This window comes from Thunnus maccoyii, chromosome 21 (assembly GCF_910596095.1).
Source record: "Thunnus maccoyii chromosome 21, fThuMac1.1, whole genome shotgun sequence".
Classification (NCBI taxonomy): domain Eukaryota; kingdom Metazoa; phylum Chordata; class Actinopteri; order Scombriformes; family Scombridae; genus Thunnus; species Thunnus maccoyii.
Window position 1 is genome coordinate 23,263,004 of NC_056553.1, and position 18,882 is coordinate 23,281,885.

Here is an 18,882-nt window from a genome sequence, read left to right on the forward strand (position 1 = left end):
CAAACTGAGAAAAATAAACCCCATCATGACTTCAAAGGAACCTTTTTTTTTTTTTTTCATTTTTGCACTATTTTCAAAATGGTCCTCACACTTGACTCAAAACTCTGCTTGCTGTCCATTTCAGTCTTTGACTGTCAGGTTTGGTGCTGACTTCCTGAAGTCAACAACATTTCTTGATTTTATTAACATTCTACTCAAAAAGGACGTTTTAGAGTATGTGACATGGATGTGAAAAAACCAAGTGTTTTAGTTGCTTAACCACAGTCAGCCCAAACCATGATCTTTACCTAACTTTAACCATCTGACACTTTTGCCATGTTCAGACTAACACTGTGTTGTGCCTACACAGAAGGTATTTCAGCCATGTTTTTCAGTTGTGTGTCTCACGCATGTCTGTCTGACAGAACAGATATGCTTCTATTTTAACAGCTGTCTACACGCGATGAGTAACAGCTTGCATTTCATTCGCACTACACCTGGAAGTTTATTTTCTTTCATTTTCGGGAACGACAATGATTTTGTGTTGTAGTTATTGTTTAGTGATTGACCTACACTCACTGTGCCTGAATGCACACACACACGCACACAGGCACACACTTTTCTGGTACTTCCTTCCCCTTGCTGGCTGACTTATATGGAGTAACTTCAGCTGAGCTGTGAGTCAGACAGTTCTGGTCCTCAGAGTCAGACAACAAGGAGAAGCTCCTCTACTGGCCAGGCGGTAAGTCAGCTCAGCTCAGCCTGATCCTCATTCCCACAAACATCTGATTTGAGCTCCTTGGAGGATCTCATTTAAAGGGATTGTTTTCTAGTTCTCCTTATTTGCATGCTTTACAGAGGCATGCACACAGAATTTAATAGCTCTTAAGAAAATGGTAAATGGACTGTACTTGTATAGTGCCTGTCTAGTCTTCCGACCACTCAAAGTGCTTTTTACACTACGAATCACATTCACCCATTCACACACATTCATACGCTGAATGGGTACAGGGGCTACCATGCAAGGTCCCAACCTGCCCATCAGAGGAAACTAACCATTCACACACATTCATACACTGATGGCACAGTCATCGGGAGCAATTTAGGGTTAAGTATCTTTCCCAAGGACACATCGGCATGTGGACTGGAGGAGCCGGGAATCGAACCGCCGATCTTTCGATTAGTGGAAAACCTGCTCTACCTCCTGAGCCACAGCCGCTACAACACATTTTCAAAAGTTTGATAATATTTAGAATTTTAATTTCATACTGACCGCATCGTTGCATGTGTTGTGTTTCTGACAGATTTCCCTGCTAACATTTGAGGAGAAGATGGAATCAACAACTTCTGATTATAACTATCCTTATGACGATAACGATGAGACGCCGGTTGGACCATGTAATCGGGACAGTGACAACTTACTGGGAGCTCAACTGTCCACCATTTACTACTTCATGTTTCTCTTCAGTCTCTTTGGCAACGGGCTGGTCCTGGTCATCATCCATCGGTGAGTAGACAAACAAAACTCTCAAATTCAAACAAATTATTGGTTTAGTAGTTTAAAGCAATTAGAGGTAGCAAATGTACAATTTGTAAACTTGTAAAATACACACAACCCTTATTATAATTACCTGTGAATTACAAGATAATTGAAAAAGTCCACAAAGAGTAAATTAAAGTTGTAATCCTTACAATTTAGCATCAATTGTGATTTAATACTACATATCCCAGAATTCTGCGGGCAGCAAACACTAGGGAAGCAACTACTTTGTTAAACATACAACAGAAGGGCAACTGCTACAGCTCTGATACACTGTTAGGAGAGTGAACAGTGAGGCTGATACTAATGAGATAAAATTATAAACAGTAGTGCTGGATTATAGTCACTTGTGTATGTGTTGGCAGTTTGACTCAAGTGCGCAAATGTGGACCCCGCCACTGACAATTAAAACTACTTTATAGACAGGTTACTAAATGTAAATGCATTGAATGGCTGTTGCTCAAAAATGCAGGTCAAAAGCAGCATCAAAAATGGGGTTTGAGTTCATTAAAATCATAAAGATGATAATTTTAAGAAATACAGAATGTAGAAAAAAAGTATTATTCTCATCAATTTAGTTAAAGTTTGATACATAATGTTTACATGCATTTTAGATGTATGTTTTTACAACTTTGTATTTTTAATGCAAGTGAATCACCATTTCAGCCATTTCCTACAGTCACTGATATAAATAAGTTAGACATAATATCTGAACACCCCCAAGTACAATGCTATAAAATTTAACAGCGACACAAACTACAACCTCCAAAATGACCATGAAGTTCAATCAATACCTCTTAAAAAATCATAACCTTCATGAATGTAGGGCTGTTGTATTAAATCATACTACAATACATAATAACTGGCAACTGAGAGTAAAATGACATACATGTTGATAAATGATTTTATCAATGTTGTAAGATATTTCGGAGGCAGAATAGACAGAGTACATATCAGGTTGGGGCACTGGTTTTAGACCAAAAAGACAGACTGGGAGAGTATCAGACAATGAAGTAATGTAAGTAGCTTCTTATTCTTGTGCCCATTGAGAGAGGAATATTGTAGCTATTCAGTAGGTAAAGTTCCTCTCTCCAAGACCCCTAAGAATTCCTCTACTCTGTCACTGTCTACACCACTGCTCTCTCTCTACCTGTGTGAGCAAGCCACTGTGAACATATTTCTGATGTTCATGGAAACATAAATGAGATGAACTCCATAAAGTCTCCTTGGGTCTTGGACTGTAGGAATGTTTATAATACAGTATATTACAGAGAGTTGAAGAGATGTTATGTCAACTGCATGCTGACAAAGGTGAGAGCTCAAGAAAAGTAAAGAACCTATTTCTAATTCTATATCTATGGGACCATTCATAGCTCAGAAATTACAAATGAAATCTCTAAACTAGCCTCATTTTCTTTTATCACAAAGCTTCGTTGAAATTAGTGATGTTTCAGTTTAACATTCTTCTGGATTCAAAAGCCAATTAACAAAAATCAACAGTTTCAGTGCAGTTTTTTCAACCACAGGCAGAATTGGAATAAAATGAAATCAATATCATTATTGGTCCTTGCATTAACCTCTGTAAATGATATACAATCACTTATGATGCACAAAAGCTTAGAAAGAAAAAAAAGTAAGAAAATAGCTCAATAACAACAATGTGATGATAATCAATAAAAAGAGCCAGGTATGATAGTGGAGTGTTTGGGGTAGGCTTGCCATATATATGTGCAAGTAAGATATTTGAGAGGTTCTCTATTTAAAAATTGAGAGACATGACATTTGTTATGTTAATCTTATTATGGTAGTGATTAACAACATTGTCTCCTAAAAATTTGATTCATTTTATACTTTTGGTAGAAACATAACCTTTGTCTGGATAAACTCAATTTGGTTAAGATTAGGTGCTAACCAAGAGCCATGCTAGCACATGACATTGCTGATGTTAAGCAAGTGTAATGTTTACCATGGTCACCACCTTAATTTACATTGCTAACATGTACTATTCAGCATTGAACACAAAGAAAGTACTGGTCAAATTGAAATACTAACTTGTTGGCACTAGACTCCCACACACAGACTACTGTATATCTGGGTGGCACTCTCAGGCAGATTCATTTCATGCATTTTCAACTTTGATGCCAAAGTCACTTTACTTATCATATTAAACATCCACATTACTGAGCTGGCTGTGCACATCCTATTTTGAAATGTAGACCAGAGCAGAAGTGTTGCACTCAATCCTGCAAAGCTGCACAATGTGCACAAGTCATCAATACATTATCAATAACAGGCACTGATACACTGCAATGTTCAAACACCCTTCATGGTTCAAAACTAATCTCTTGTAATCTCTTAATCTCTATGCAAACCAGCCCTGGAAACAAAGTTAAAAATAGTCTTGACAATTTAATTAAATGCCTGATTATGAAATGTCATTTTCCTGGAGATGTTCTTCTCAAAGGTTCTAGGTTATGCAGTGGCATCAAGGTAAAATTTAAGGCAATTACAGGCAGTACAAGAAGCTAGCTCGCTCACCACAAAAACAAAAAACTGAACTGAGAGAATTGTGTAACATTGAATGAGTGAACTTCCTCTATTTCAGGACTCTGCAGTATGACCTGTCAATCAATAGATTTCAAAGCAGTTTATCTAGTTGTCACACTTCACTAAAAATTGATGCTAAAGATGTTCAGATTTACTTCGCTGCCACCAACCAATCCATAGTTTGGAAGTTATTGCAAAATATTACTGTTAAAAATGCTTGTGTGACCCATAGTCTCTGTTTTTTCTACATTTAATGGTTTAAATGGCAACTTGTTAGGTTTGAGAAGCTGACCACTGTGACCAACATCTTGCTGCTGAACCTAGTGGTGTCCTCCCTGATCTTCATGAGCAGTCTTCCCTTCATGGGAGTCTACAAGCAGCTCTCCTACTGGATCTTTGGCGAAGTAATGTGCAAGATTGTAGGCAGTGTCTACTACCTGGGCTTCTACAGTTCTGTCCTGTTTCTAACTCTCCTGACCTTCGACCGATACCTTGCTGTTGTTTACTCCGTGGGTGGGTCACAGGTGAGGAATCAACGCTATGCGCTGCTCTCCTGTGCTGTGGTGTGGCTGGTCAGTGGTCTGGCGTGCATCCCACAGATGATTCTCCACACAACTTTTATTCATCATATGACCAACAAAACATTCTGTCAGGAACATCCTAGTAACTTGACATTTGTTGATGCAGACAAGCTGAGAGATTCTAGATTTTACCTTCAACTTTTCCTTTTCTTGCTCTTTCCTCTGATTGTTATTGTGTACTGCTACATTAGGATTGCTATCACTGTCATATCATCCCAGATAGTTACCAAGTTCAAGACAGTCAGGCTGATATTTATCATTGTCCTGTTGTTTTTTATATGCTGGACCCCATTCAATGTTGTACAACTATTACCTGATGAAGGCCTTTCCTGTGATGAATTACAGAAGAGGGGTTATGCACTTCAAGTCACTCGTGACATTGCCCACATTTACTTCTGCATCAGTCCCATCTTCTATACATTTGTTGGGCGAAAGTTCCAGAGCTACTTCAGACAGCTGCTGGTGAAACGCTTCCCAGGGTTAAAGAAGCATATTTCTGTCAGTCAGGTCAGCAGAATTAGTATGTCCACAAAAAGTACACAAAATGAATTATAGGGATGGGGACCCCTTTGTATCTCAGGCCTGCCATGTGTTCAACACACCATGGTTTTATAAGCAACTGAAGGAAGTATTTTAGGGTGGAAAGCGATGACATGAGTAGGGATATCATTTTGCCTATAGCAGAAGTAAAGCCAAAATATAAACCATAACAACATCCATATGTCAGTTAGTTATGTTGCTAATTTCACCTTTCTTAAGCAGGTGAGAACATGTTTTGAAAGTTTGTTGTCCAGCCCAAAACAAAGCTGCTACCTCTTCATCATGACCATGCCATCATGACATATGTAAATGTGGACAGAAGAGGTATGTTTAGCTCAGCTACAGGAAGAGATGGATCCCTACAAAAAAGCACGCCATTCCTTCTTTGTATATACAGTATTTACAGACTTTTTGTCAACTATTTGAGCTTGATTCTCCAGTGATTTTTAAGGTTTCATTCAAGTTTTATTAAGGTTTCATCAAGGTTCATTTAAAAACTAGTTTGGGAGACCTTCTGTCCTCTAGTGGTCAGAAGTTGATAAATAACACTTTACATTTAAAGTTAATGCCTAAGGGTTGCTGGGTCCTGGTTGTGGTTATGGTTAAATAATCAGCATCTGCCATAATCCCATTTTCTAAGTATTCACACCTGTGCCTGTATATATGTCAGATCACAGTTATGCACCACAGTGCCACAATCATGATTTATTTCATATACACTGTTCCCTCATGATGTTGCAAATTTTGCACCCAATATTACAGTTAACTGCATCACCTTTGTGTGACAGAATGTAAAAGTTGGGCTGTTGAACAAAGTTAAGGATCCATAGTTCCTTAATCCTTACATACTTGAGCAAATGTTAAAACTCTTTGTAAATGACTATTAGATGTTATGCAAAAAGTGTTTTGCTCTGTATTTTCGCCATACAGCCTAAACTCTCATTTTTAATGGTTATCTGTATCTCTCACAGCTTTTCATGACTTCACTTAATTTGGATCCTCACTAAAATGTCAGTATATTTTGAAAAAAAAAAAAAAAGGCTGATTAAGTGTAAGAATTTACATTATGATAAGAGCACTTTGTTGAACACCAGACAGTGGAGCTTTAGCTGCATCCAAATAAAGTCCAAAACAATGAATCAAGCATGTATAATCATTGTCCAGTCATTTTCCATGCCTGTAAGTATATCTGCTCTGATTTTGGTTTGGTTGGTTCAATCTTGTGTTGTTTATGTGTTTTTTTGTGTTTCTAATGCATCATGTCCTTATTAATCATGTTGATGATATTTTAAAGTGATTATTCATTCTTTGTCAAGTTTCATATAAAGCACTTTTTACTTAGAAATAAAACAGTGAAAAAGCAGCACCAAAAAAGGGAGTTAAACACTTAATGGGTTGTTGGTTTTTGTTTGGTTTGTGTGGTTGTCTAAATCTAAACTATTTGATTAAATCAACCCTTTTAAATCATCAGGCTACATGTTTCTTTTCTTCACATCACACATATTTCCAGAATATATGTACATCCCTTTTCAAAACACCCCTTTTACTGAAAACATTCTTTCCAGAAAGCAACTATCAAGGATTTGAGTAGAAGTTCAAATACATGTTTCTCATGTCCATGTTCAGAAGAGGACAAGACTGATTACATTGCTGATCTGGACAGTTTCCTCCACATAACCAAGAATTGAAGTTCAGAGCTAAAAATGTTGTCATGAAGAAAATTGGCTCAGGGGAGCAGACCTGGACATATTTTTATCTTCTTCATAAAGCCTAGTGTCAATATCTGTGGTGAAAGGATTCAGCTAACGTTCATCTTGAGTGAGGGTGAAAAACAGCAGAGGAGGGTTGCTGGTCCAAATCCCCTGACAGAGATCTGAGTGTGGATGAGTAAGTGAGCATCGATCTCCTTTCTCTCTCATTTAAGATGGTTAATGTGCATTTAGCACGACTTTTACTGTGCAAATGCCCCACTAGCTCAGTTCATACTTGTGAACTCACTGAACCTGCCCCACCAACGTGATCTCACAGAAATATGTGAAATGACCACAACGTCTTAACACTGTCTGCCTTAACACATTACATGCTGATACCACTGAAACCATGCCAATGGAAAGTTAATTAGGATCTTTTGTTGCGTTGCCCTGGTTCAACAACATCACACAATGGGCGCTGGTTAATGTTGTTTTCTAGTTTAGAAAACTTTATTTTATTGTTATTTTTATTGTCATTTGACTGAATTTATTTTGAGCCTTAGTTACAATTTTTGTTCTCTAAAAACATTGTATAGTGTGTGATATAATTATCATTTTGATATGAGGTAGATTTAAGGAATGTCAGAGCTTCAGCTGTGTCAAGTAGATTGCTCCCTTTACGTTATTAAGAAGGCAATTATATTCCTCTTTTATCTTTTTCCCTCTAATACTAATAATTTAAAAAATGATTGTAAACACCACTCCCCCCACATTGGAATGACACATTTGATAAATATGATATGATGACAATGCTTATCCGTGTTTAACGTGACTTTTTGCTCCATGATTTCTGTCATTGTAAACAGAAGGACTGCATCATTAAATACAAATGTGAAACACATGATACTGTAAAAGTGACATTTTGGTCAGGAAATGTAATGCTAGTACCAAACTGGCAGGAGATATGCAAGATCATCTCTTGTTGGATCGCTCAGTCTTTAGTGGTCACTGGCTGGCATGCAGGTCAGAATGTGACAGAAACATGAGGATTTATTAAAGTTAAATATATGTCATGGAGCAGAAGCTTATGGATTTGAATTTTACAGTTGGAGCAGTTGATAACAGCACAGCACAGAATATGTCCATTAACACTAGACCAAATTAAATTTTTTTAATAGTTTTTTTATGTTATAGCCTTTATTTTATTGCATATGATGACTACATTTCCCACATATAACCACTTGTGGAGGGTCATCCAGCCCACGCAAGCAAGTCCTTGGTCAGCTCCCATCTATTCAATGGTGCCAGCTGTCAATAGTGGTCAGGTAGCAGTTTTACCACTGTCAGCTCCTGAGGTCTTAAAGGGAACACATGAGGAGGAAGGTTACTCATTAGCCAGCCAAGTGGTGAGAATGGACCTTAAAAAACACCAGTAGTCAAGAGACAGAGAGAAGAGAAGGCTGGGACATTCTGTTCTGAGTTGAAAGTGATAAGTTGACTGTGAGAAAACAGGAGGGAGAGGATTTGTGTTTGCCCCTCACTCCTCTGCTTTCTATTTGCCTGCAGGGAAGCAACACTGCCATGGAGCACCCCTAAGACTAAACCCTGGTCCGGGAAGAATTTCAGTTCTTTCAAGTCCCCTTCACCAACCCTCCCCATTACTCAATAAAGTTATGTTGTGTTTGAGTCTCATTCCTGTGTCGGAGTAGTGATTCACTTGGTTTAAAGCTGGTTACAGTTACCTTCTAAAGCACAAATAAACAACCATCAAACATTCAGCAGGTGATTTACTGTGGAAACAGACGCTCATTTGGTGCAATTTGAAGCTGTTTGATATAAACACCATTGCATTATCAGTTAATCTACCTGAAAGAGAAGAACCAGAGCACACAGGAGAAAAAAAAAGAGGCAGAGGCAATAAAACTAGCCAGCAGGAGCGTAGACAAATTTGATTGGCGGCAGAATCAACCAATGGAAAGCCGTAAACTGCTTCTATGATTCAATTACTGTTTAGTCTCACTGGTGAAGTTTATTAAGTCCATGTCATTTTAGTTGATATGATTTTCAATTTATACATATATATGCAGTTCTCGAGAAATAATAAGCAATCAGCCTGTTTTGAACAGGCACATTTTCAACACACACTGTTTGAAAAAATTGAATTGAAGTTTCCCATGATAATGGGGAAAATGATAAATATGAAGATCAATACTTATAGATTCAGTCATTACCATGGCAACATCACAGTACACACATTTCTTACCCATAATCACTGCACTTTCATAGATGTCCAGGGCAACTGCTCCGGCTGTCCATTGACTCCAATGTTGAGAGGCTGAGAGGCTAGCGGAGTGTTAGCCGCAGCATGACCGGAGGGAAACACAGCCAGCTAGCCTCCCAGTTAATGTTAGCCCCGGCTCTCCATGTGGATCCCACCAGAGCACCGAGCACCGGTTTGTTATTCAGGTTAAAGTGGGAGGAAGCAGCTGAGTGAAGTGGAGCCTGTGAAGGAAACACTGGGACCGTCAGACTGAAACAGTCCGTGGAGGAGCTGCTCTGTTCGGCTTCACAGATAGGAAACACTTTGGCTGACAGGATGTACCACTCTGTTTGAAAAAAACAACAAAACCTTCTTCTTTTTGGTTTATAACGGCGGTTGGAAACCAGCGTATTAGGTGCATTACTGCCACCTTCTGCTCCGGAGTGCGGACCAGAGATTAAATCCTACACATTAATCCTGTCTGTCTAATGAACTCAAAGAAAACTCTACTGCTCCACCCACTTGGCAGGTTCATCAAAGTTTTAATGCTGAGCTCCTGAACTCCAGTCTTCCTAAGTTCTTCCTTCATATATTGTCTTTCATGATCATACTTAGTACAATCTATGCTTGCATGCATGATAGTCTCCTCATCCAGCTGGAAAAAAATATGTGCATATATCGGTATTGGCATCAGCAATTGGCCACAATGAGTTGGAAATATCGGCATATCGGATATCTGCAAAAAATCCAATATCGTGCATCCCGATTCTTTTTATTTTATCCTTAGTTGTGAAACACCTTGTAAAGTTAGTTTAGATATGAGTGCTGCAAACTATGATTACATTTCTGAGATATCATTGCTGACGATGGTTTACATGTCTATATAATGAATTAATGATATGGACAGTATGAAGAGCTGCACAGCCATGTGTAATGGTAATGCATAATGACAGCTGTTCTGCTGTTGGAGAACTTCACCGGTGCAACACAACTGGTGAAACTGCATTTCTACTTTCTTGTTTGTTTCGCTGACAGCTGTACAGCAGGCAGCGGACTGATATGATAACAGCTGGTTTAGGATGTATATTCATCCATTTATGGCTCATTGTGAGAGTGGAAATGAGGTTTGGGCAAGTGTGCCCAGTTCCTCAATGACTGAGATTTATAAAACAGAATCATGTGTATGCATGGCTTTATAAAACAATGCATGAGGTGCAGCAGTTGTTTTTACTGTGGATTCTGTGGTGCTTTTATGTGTGGAGCACTGGACCAAATGAATTTCCCTGGCTGGGATAATAAAGTTGATCTGAATCTGAATCTAAAAAACTGTCATCAAAAAGTCTCTCAGAAGTACAACAGTTGTTGTGCAACTGGCCCAGTGCCAAACTGCTATATGAAAGTTATCAGATGTGTGTTGTCACAGTAACACTAATCTTTCACCTCATATCTGTGTTGGTCATCACAGTAACACTTACAAGAGTGACATTTTAATTCCACCATGAAACACAGCAGCAAGAAAGACACAATTTCACTTTAATGAATTCAGAGATTATTTCATAAAAGTAAAAATTATATTTCATACATTCAAAATGTAAAGACTTGACAATGGGATTCCAGCTCTTTCTGTATGAAGGTCAGATGGACATTACTGAGCAGTATTGTCCATATCAGTGACATGATTTAGCACAATGACTGCAGTGAACTCCAAACTAGTTTGTTCCCCAGGACACAGATCAGGTAAGAAAAAAGATGCAGAAGATGGAGATTGAGAAAAAAAAACCCTAATGACTTCAAAGAAACCATTTTTTTTTTTTTTACATTTTTGCACTAATTTCAAAATGATCTTCACACTTGACTCAAAACTCTGCTTGCTGCCAATTTCAGTCTTTGACTGTCAGGTTTGGTCCTGACTTCCTGAAGTCAACAACATTTCTTGATTTTTTAACATTTTACTCAAAAAGGACTCTTACGCACAGTAAAAGAATCCACTTTAGACCTGCCTCCCCTCCCTTGTTTTTATTACTCAGTTATTTGTTTATTTAACTTGGACCATACAGATAAGCACATTACACACAGGTAATGCAATACTTTATGAATGAAAACTCTACCTAAGTTCTATTTTTGAAGAATTTGACCATGGTGTCATTTTACCTTTTAAAGTTTTTATAAAATTATTACAGTCTTGATTATAAATTTGGAGGCCTGCACCCTGATAATCACACAGTAGGATATATATTATAAATTATGGCATGCATATTAGGAGTGGGCCCGAATACAAATATGTTATTCGGCAAAGCACAAATAGTGGGTTCTTTTTTATGAATATTTGTTTCATACAGATATTTTAAAAATTATGACATGTTTGTATAAGCTGCATACTGGACCACGATTGGCTCCAAACTAGTTGTGATGTCATAAATCATGCTCCTAGTTTCAGATGAAACAGTCTTTTAGTGCCAAACTCTGCCTTTACATCATACTGCACATTGTAGCATAAAAATTTAAGTGAAGGAACAATAAGGAAAAACACATTTTTGGGGGGACTTTAAGCTGACTACAACTGAGTCATCAGAAAATGTATTTACACTATACTATATGTCTAATTTCTTATAGAAACTTCTTTGGAAACAGTTGTGTGTGAAATGTAAGCAGAAGCTGGGTAGGGCACATCCTTTCACAACTGAATGTGAGAAACTAAAAGATTCAAAAAATACATGGCAGGAAATGAGTTTACATCACAAAACCATCCGACTGTGAGAAAACAGCTCAGTGGCAAATACCACAACATACATGTATGTTACTGTGGGTGTAACCTTTACAGATCTGGGCGTTTGGACGAATGATGAATATTCTGATGACATTGTGCAAGTTTTACTAGTTCATCACAAGCGAGATTATCTGTGAGAAACAAATTTCTTCATCTTTATCAGGAAAACGTTGAGACAGAAGCACAGACTGTAATAAACCACACCCAAAGTAGGAGGACATACTAGTATACAAATCAAACATACACTCATAACATTGATAGCATAAGAAGAATAAATCATAGATTTAATGCTGAGGACATGAAAAAATATTTATTTATTATATACTACTATCATCAGAGTGAATTCAGTACTGAGAGACAAAAAGACATCACAAGGAATATTTTAATACAATATGTTTTTGTATTTTGATAAATATTACATTGATGTTTCAAAAAAGACAGTTGTAGGAATATTATACAGATCATTTAGTGTTGCCTCTTTAAACTGTTGTTTCTGTAAAAAAAAAAACCCTTTAACAACCTGGATGTATAATGCAATAATAGATAGTGGGCTGCAGGTTTCTAATGGTGAATAAAATGTAATTTTTCATGCAGTCCTGCAGCACACCTCACACTGCATTCCTAAGAATGAGCTATTATACCTATCTGAGATTTTTAAGTATGATAAGTATATAGTTTCATTTATTAAATTAATCACTTTTTAATATTAGAATTGTGCAAATTAAAAAAAATGTAGTTGATTTTTTGGGGAGACAGAATATATATATACAGATAGGTGACAAATTAAAGGAAAAACTGGTACAGTTCTGAATGCTTGACCCCTACAGTGAGGGGATCTGGTGACTCTGTTATGCAGTGGGGGGCATTCTGCTGGAAGTTTGGATCCACTTGTTCTGAGTCATCACCTTTATCCTATGATGAAACATTTCTATCCTGATTGGAGTGGTTTCTTCCAGGATGACAATGTCCCAATTCATAGGGCACGAGGGGTCACTGAATGGTTTGATGAGTATGAAAATGATGTGAATCGTATGTTATGGCCTTCACAGTCACCAGATCTGAACCCAATTCAACACCTGTGGGAGATTTTGGACTGAGGTGTTGGATAGTGCTCTCCACCACCATCATCAAAACACCAAATGAGGGAATATCTTTTTGAAGAATGGTGTTCATCCCTCCAGAAGAGTTCAGAGACTTGTAGAATCAATGCCAAGGCTGACGAACACCATTCTCTCTCTCTCTCTCTCTCTCTCTCTCTATATATATATATATATATATACACACACACACACGCATGTGTGGACACAGGATGCATTCAGATAAAACTGAAGTTATTGGGCTTGGCCCTAAACACCTTAGAAAGGCACCATCATATCTTGAAGAGCTCATAGTACCGTATTATCCCACTAGAACACTGCGCTCCCAGAATGCAGGCTTACTTGTGGTTCCTACAGTCTTTAAAAGTAGAATGGGAGGCAGAGCTTTCAGCTATCAGGCTCCTCTCTTGTGGAACCATCTTCCAGATTCGATCTGGGGTGCAGACACCCTCTCTATGTTTAAGAGTAGGCTTAAAACTTTCCTTTTTGATAAAGCTTGCAGGAAACCCTGGGTTCCAGGCCGAGCCTTCGCGGTCCTTCACAGTCCTGTTGGCATCCTTCCCTGGCTGTTGCTGTTGTTGTTGTTGTTATGATTGTTATTAGAATGCCTCCCCCTTTCCCTCTTTCCCTCTTTCTTTCTCTCTCTCAACCCAACCGGTCAAAGCAGATGGCCGCCCACCAAGAGCCGGGTTCTGCTTGAGGTTTCTACCCGTTAAAGGGGAGTTTTTCCTTACCGCTGTCGCCAAGTGCTACTCATGGGGGAATTGTTGGGTCTCTGTAAATTAAAGAGTACGGTCTTGACCTGCTCCATGTGAAAAGTGCCCTGAAATTACTTTTGTTGTGATTTGGTGCTATATAAATAAAAATTGATTGATTGATTGATTGATTGATTGATGGAGCTGTTGTGATGCTGCTGCTCTACTAATGTGCTGCTTATGCTACGCCTCCTGTGTAGATGTGGTGTAACATAGGCACTGCATGTAAAAACTCAGCTTCCACTTTCATTTCACCCTTATATTGACCACTGCAATGGGGCTTTTCAATACTCTGCTGTGCTCTCAAGGTCTCAATCTTGTTTGGGACACATCCGGCCTTGTCTTTGTCAGCCAATCCCTGCTCCTTCCAGACCCAGACACACACACACACACACACACACACACACACAGTGCTCCATGCTGTTTAGTACTATACTTTTTTAATGTGTATGATTTTCCATTTCTAGGTAATTTCTAATCGTATACACCTCCAGGTTTATAGGTCATATAGACTGTCACCCTCCTCTTAAGATGACAATGAGGGATGTATCTATATGTACACCATCCACTATCCTGTGGTTTCTTTATGTACCACACAGATGGAGCCAATCATGTCCATCACTGGTTACAATGAATCATCCTTTCAAAGCAGACCCCCACCAAACCTCTTGTGTCTACCCAAGAAGGCTTCTGTGTGTGAACTGTCCTTTTCAGAGTGCTGTTTCAGTGATGGGCTTTCTATAATGGAGTCTGGTTAAGGAGCAACAGTATGACAAGCTACAGAGGCTAATGATGACACTAATGAGGAATGCCAGTCATTGTGAAGGGATGATTTCTTCTTTGTTTCTTGCATTCCCCTGTCTCTCTTCCTCACCCTTCCTCACACTTTCTTGCCCCTCTTTTCATTCTCCCCTCATCTCATCTCACGGTGCTGTCTGGAGTTTTAGCTCCCATAATCGAGCTTGGCGGAATATAGGGTTATTAGAAAAACTGCAGAGAAGTTTGCAATTTTAACAGCCCACAGAGACACACAAATACTCACACTCAGAGTAAAAAAAGAGTATGAAAGGGTTCAAGGGAAAGCAGCCCAACACCAATCTAGACTTTGCTGTCTAAATGTATCCTGATGTTACTGTGGTTCTAACAATCAACTGGCTAATAGGCTTTCAGTCTCCTTCCCATTCTACTTACTGGTGCTGTTTCCTGTGTAAAAGCACTGAGCCAACCACAGTCTGTGGTACTAGATTGCTCTTTGGATATTTTTGGAGTCATTTGTTATTGACAGGGAACATCTAACTCTAAAAGCTTCCAGTAAATGAAACCAGCACAGCACCTAACCATCATTTCACTAACCAAGACCACTCCTTCTAGAATATGGATTTAATGGTTTATTGGGAGTGTGATGGAAGAGCAGGGTGAAAAGGAGGAAGGATAGTTAGAGGGATGGTTGGAGAGGGAAGGATGGATGGGGGAAGGGAGAGGGTCGGGGGTGTGACGATGCGGGGGTGAGGGTCGAGGTCGTGGGATGCGGGATGAGGGGGTAGGGGTCGAAGGGATGAGGGTCGAGGGATGGGGAGAAAGAAGAGCAGGCGGGAAAGAGGGGAAGGAGGGAGTGGATAGGAGAGTGATAGATGAAAGGAGGAGAGGCGTCGACGTCGGGGAGGTAAGTGGGAACAGGGGGATGAGACTCAGGGTGGGGGTGCTGTCTCGATGATCTGGCATCTGTACGAGGCCCCCCTGTTCCTGTGTTTGAGCAGAGAAGAGAGGAAAGTTAGCGGAGAGGTCGGGTGGGAGGGACTTGCAAGCTGAGACAAAGGGGAGAGGAGCGGATATGGTGTGTCTAAATACCCTGTGGTGCGGAAATGGGTTGCGTACAAGGCGTGGTCTTTGGTTCCCGAACTTTGTTTATAAGTCTATAAACTTCATTTCACTAACCAAGACCACTCCTTCTAGAATATGGATTTAATGGTTTATTGGGAGTGTGATGGAAGAGCAGGGTGAAAAGGAGGAAGGATAGTTAGAGGGATGGTTGGAGAGGGAAGGATGGATGGGGGAAGGGAGAGGGTCAGGGGTGTGAGGATGCGGGGGTGAGGGTCGAGGTCGTGGGATGCGGGATGAGGGGGTAGGGGTCGAAGGGATGAGGGTCGAGGGATGGGGAGAAAGAAGAGCAGGCGGGAAAGAGGGGAAGGAGGCAGTGGATATGAGAGTGATAGATGAAAGGAGGAGAGGCGTCGACGTCGGGGAGGTAAGTGGGAACAGGGGGTTGAGACTCAGGGTGGGGGTACTGTCTCGATGATCTGGCATCTGTACGAGGCCCCCAAAGAGACTTCAACCAGAGAGGCGAGAATGGGATTTCTTAATGTTATCCGGGTCGTGATGGATGTAGGTATGAGAGTGGGACGAGGCTGGGCATGGTGCTCCGGGAATCGATTTAACGAAGAAATTGATTCCACTGAGGTAGGTCTGTATGGTGGAAGACTTGATCTTGAGTTGAGTGTTGGAGAATGTAATGAAGCAGGAGAGGTTAAGAATGTCCGGTGAAGGGAATGGGAGTCCGTGGGAGACGTGAAAGGTTTTGAAGGAATTCCAGCCGGTGAGGTATGGAGATAGTGTTCGAGGGGTGACGCTGTTGATGATGTTGTCCCGTGAAGTGGTGACCAGTTGTTCCAGTTGTGGGTTCAGTTGTAGATTGTGGCTGAAAATGGTGGGACTGGAGTTGGAAGAGGGTTGGAGGCTGGAGCTAGTTGTCTGAATTTCTTAAACATGAAACGAGAGAGTGAATCAGCGATTGCGTTTTTGTGGCCTGGAATGTGGAGTGCTCGGATGATGAACTGGTGCTGGGCTGAAACCAATGTGAGCTTGCGCACGAACTGCATGATGTCCAGATTGTGTGACCGGCCTTTGTTGAGGATGTCGACGACGGCGCTGTTGTCAGAGTGGATGGCGATGGTCTTTTTGGACCATTCATGCCCCCAAAGAATGGCAGCGATGACATTTCGGGTACATTTCCGAAATGGTGGAGGAAGGGGCCAGGGAAGAGAAGTCGGGTGGCCATTCGGCAGAGAACCATCTGCCGCCGTAGTAACCACCGAAGCCGACTGAAGGGGCGGCGTCGGTGTATAGCTGGATGTCGTTGGCGTCTGTAATGTGGACGTCGTAAAAGAAGGAGATGCCGTTCCAGGAAGAGAGGAACTGGTGCCACATTTTTAGTTCCATCTTGCACGCGCTGTCTAGCGTGACGTGGTCGTGGATGGATGGGACGGCGGTGGCTATGGAGAGAAGGTGTGACAAGAAAGATCATTCCTGAGGGATGATGCGGGTGGCGTAGTTGAAATGGCCCAGCAGAGAGAGTAATTGACGTTTGGTGCATGTGTTGGCCATGAGAAAGTTTTGAATGAGTAGAGAAATGCGGTGGAGTTTCTCAGTAGGCAGAGATGCTTGGAGTGTAATGGAGTTGAGGGTGATGCCGAGGAATTCCAAGGATGTGCTTGGGCCTTCTGTTTTCTCTGGAGACAGGGGAACGCCGAGATCAGTGAATGCGGAAATCATTGTGGTGAGACCGTATGACGGGGGCGAAGACAGTGGCGTGACCGTGAGGAAGTCGTCAAGTAGGTGGATGACGTACGGGAGTTTATAATTGTTGGAAAGAATCCAGCAGAGGGCTTCGGACAATGAGTCGAAAATTTTTGGGCTGCTCTTGCAGCCGAAGGTTAGACGCACGGCAAAATAGTATGCGCCCTTCCAGGAGACCCCGAAGAGGTGCCAGTAGTCGGGGTGGATGGGGAGGACTTTGAAAGCACTTGTGATGTCCGCCTTGGACAACCATGCTCCCTGGCCCGCGAGGCGGATGAGGGAAATGGCGTGGTCTATGGTAGCGTATTGCATGGAAAAGTCCAGGCTGGGAATCAGGCTGTTAATGCTTGGAACAGTGGAACCGTGGGGGGACGAGAGGTCGATGATGAGCGTCTTTTTCCCAGAGTACTTCCTGGTTGCCACTCCGATTGGGCTGACTCTGGAAGACGGGAAAGGGGGGCTGGAGAAAGGGCCAATCATGAAGGCGTCATCAACTTCTTTTTGCAGTAGTCTGTCAACTGTGGTGGGTTCAGACAGGGCTGATTGCAAGTTGTTGCATATGTGAGTGGACTCAGGCGTGGCCTGCAGACCCGGATGGAAACTGTAGGTAAAGCCCTGAATGAGGAAGTTGACGAACTGGGTGTCTGGATGGTTTTGTAGGGCGGTGGCTAGGGCGTTGATGTTAACGGGGGTATTGAGATGCTTACACAGCTGTTGCTTTGTCGGGTTGTGTGGGCATGCGGCTCTGGCGTGGGCTCCCCCGCAGAATGAACAAGTGTGGAGGAATTTGCAGCTGGAGGAGCTGCAGCCGAGGTCGTTGAAGTTATTGCAGATCATCCGTCCTCCCTGGTAGAGGACAGGTCTCCCTCTCCTGTCCGTGCCTTTGGGGAGGGGGCCGAGGATGGACGGGTGATCTAAGGCAGGTTTGGGGGTGATGGATGGTGGGGGAGCCGCCGATGGCAAGTAGTGTGGCATGGCTGGGCTTCGCTTGTCTGTTACCGAGGCACGGGGCAGGGGGGCGGAGAGGGTGCATGCTGTGGCGGGATGGGAAGGGGCGCCGCACGTTTCGCAGTGCAGAGAAGCGCGAGCTGCGAAAACTCAGCAGTATAGCTCGTGGTCCAGTGTTCCCCAGTACATGCCCTGGTTGAACTGTTGGAGGTGACCGGCGGCTTGGGAGGCGAAGAGGATATGATAGGTATAGAAACCGTTGCCGCCGAAACGCAAGGCCAGGTTGAGAATTAATGACAAGTAATCATCGAGCTCGGACCTGCGGTTGGGGAAGGCTGAACAAATTATGTCTCTATACAATGAGAACGCAAAAGCGAACTCGGCGACTGTGAGGTCCTTGGAGCGAGCAGGAAGTGGCTGTTTAAGTTCCAAGGGGCCGAATGAGGTGAGCAGTTCCCTGGAGATGTGAGGATTAATTGATGTAGGGTGAATGAGTTGAGCGAGATCAATGTAATTACCGGTTAGGATCTGCTGCCTGAGGGTGGGAGACACGGGGGAGGGCCGGGCGGATGCTAGGGGGCGCACTGGTGGCTGGGCGGTGGCC

General features: G+C 41.6%; 1 protein-coding gene and 1 pseudogene across 1 annotated transcript; one reads left to right on the forward strand and one right to left on the reverse strand.

Annotated features, from left to right (window-relative positions):
* The first annotated feature begins 674 nt into the window (after nucleotides 1-674).
* LOC121888160 (C-C chemokine receptor type 1-like) lies at nucleotides 675-6,608 on the forward strand. The gene is made up of 3 exons (XM_042399548.1): nucleotides 675-721; nucleotides 1,284-1,486; nucleotides 4,344-6,608. The coding sequence occupies exons 2-3, from the start codon at nucleotides 1,311-1,313 to the stop codon at nucleotides 5,200-5,202; spliced, it is 1,035 nt and encodes a 344-aa protein (XP_042255482.1). The 5' UTR covers nucleotides 675-721; nucleotides 1,284-1,310; the 3' UTR covers nucleotides 5,203-6,608.
* Nucleotides 6,609-16,050: 9,442 nt separating this feature from the next.
* Nucleotides 16,051-18,305, reverse strand: LOC121888572 (annotated as a pseudogene).
* Between the last annotated feature and the right edge of the window lie 577 nt (nucleotides 18,306-18,882).

Excerpts from the sequence above, each read along its gene's own strand:
- LOC121888160 (XM_042399548.1), top strand. The coding sequence starts at position 1,311 with ATGGAATCAACAACTTCTGATTATAACTATCCTTATGACGATAACGAT. Across the intron at positions 1,487-4,343 it reads GTCCTGGTCATCATCCATCG|GTTTGAGAAGCTGACCACTG; the intron begins GTGAGTAGACAA and ends GCAACTTGTTAG.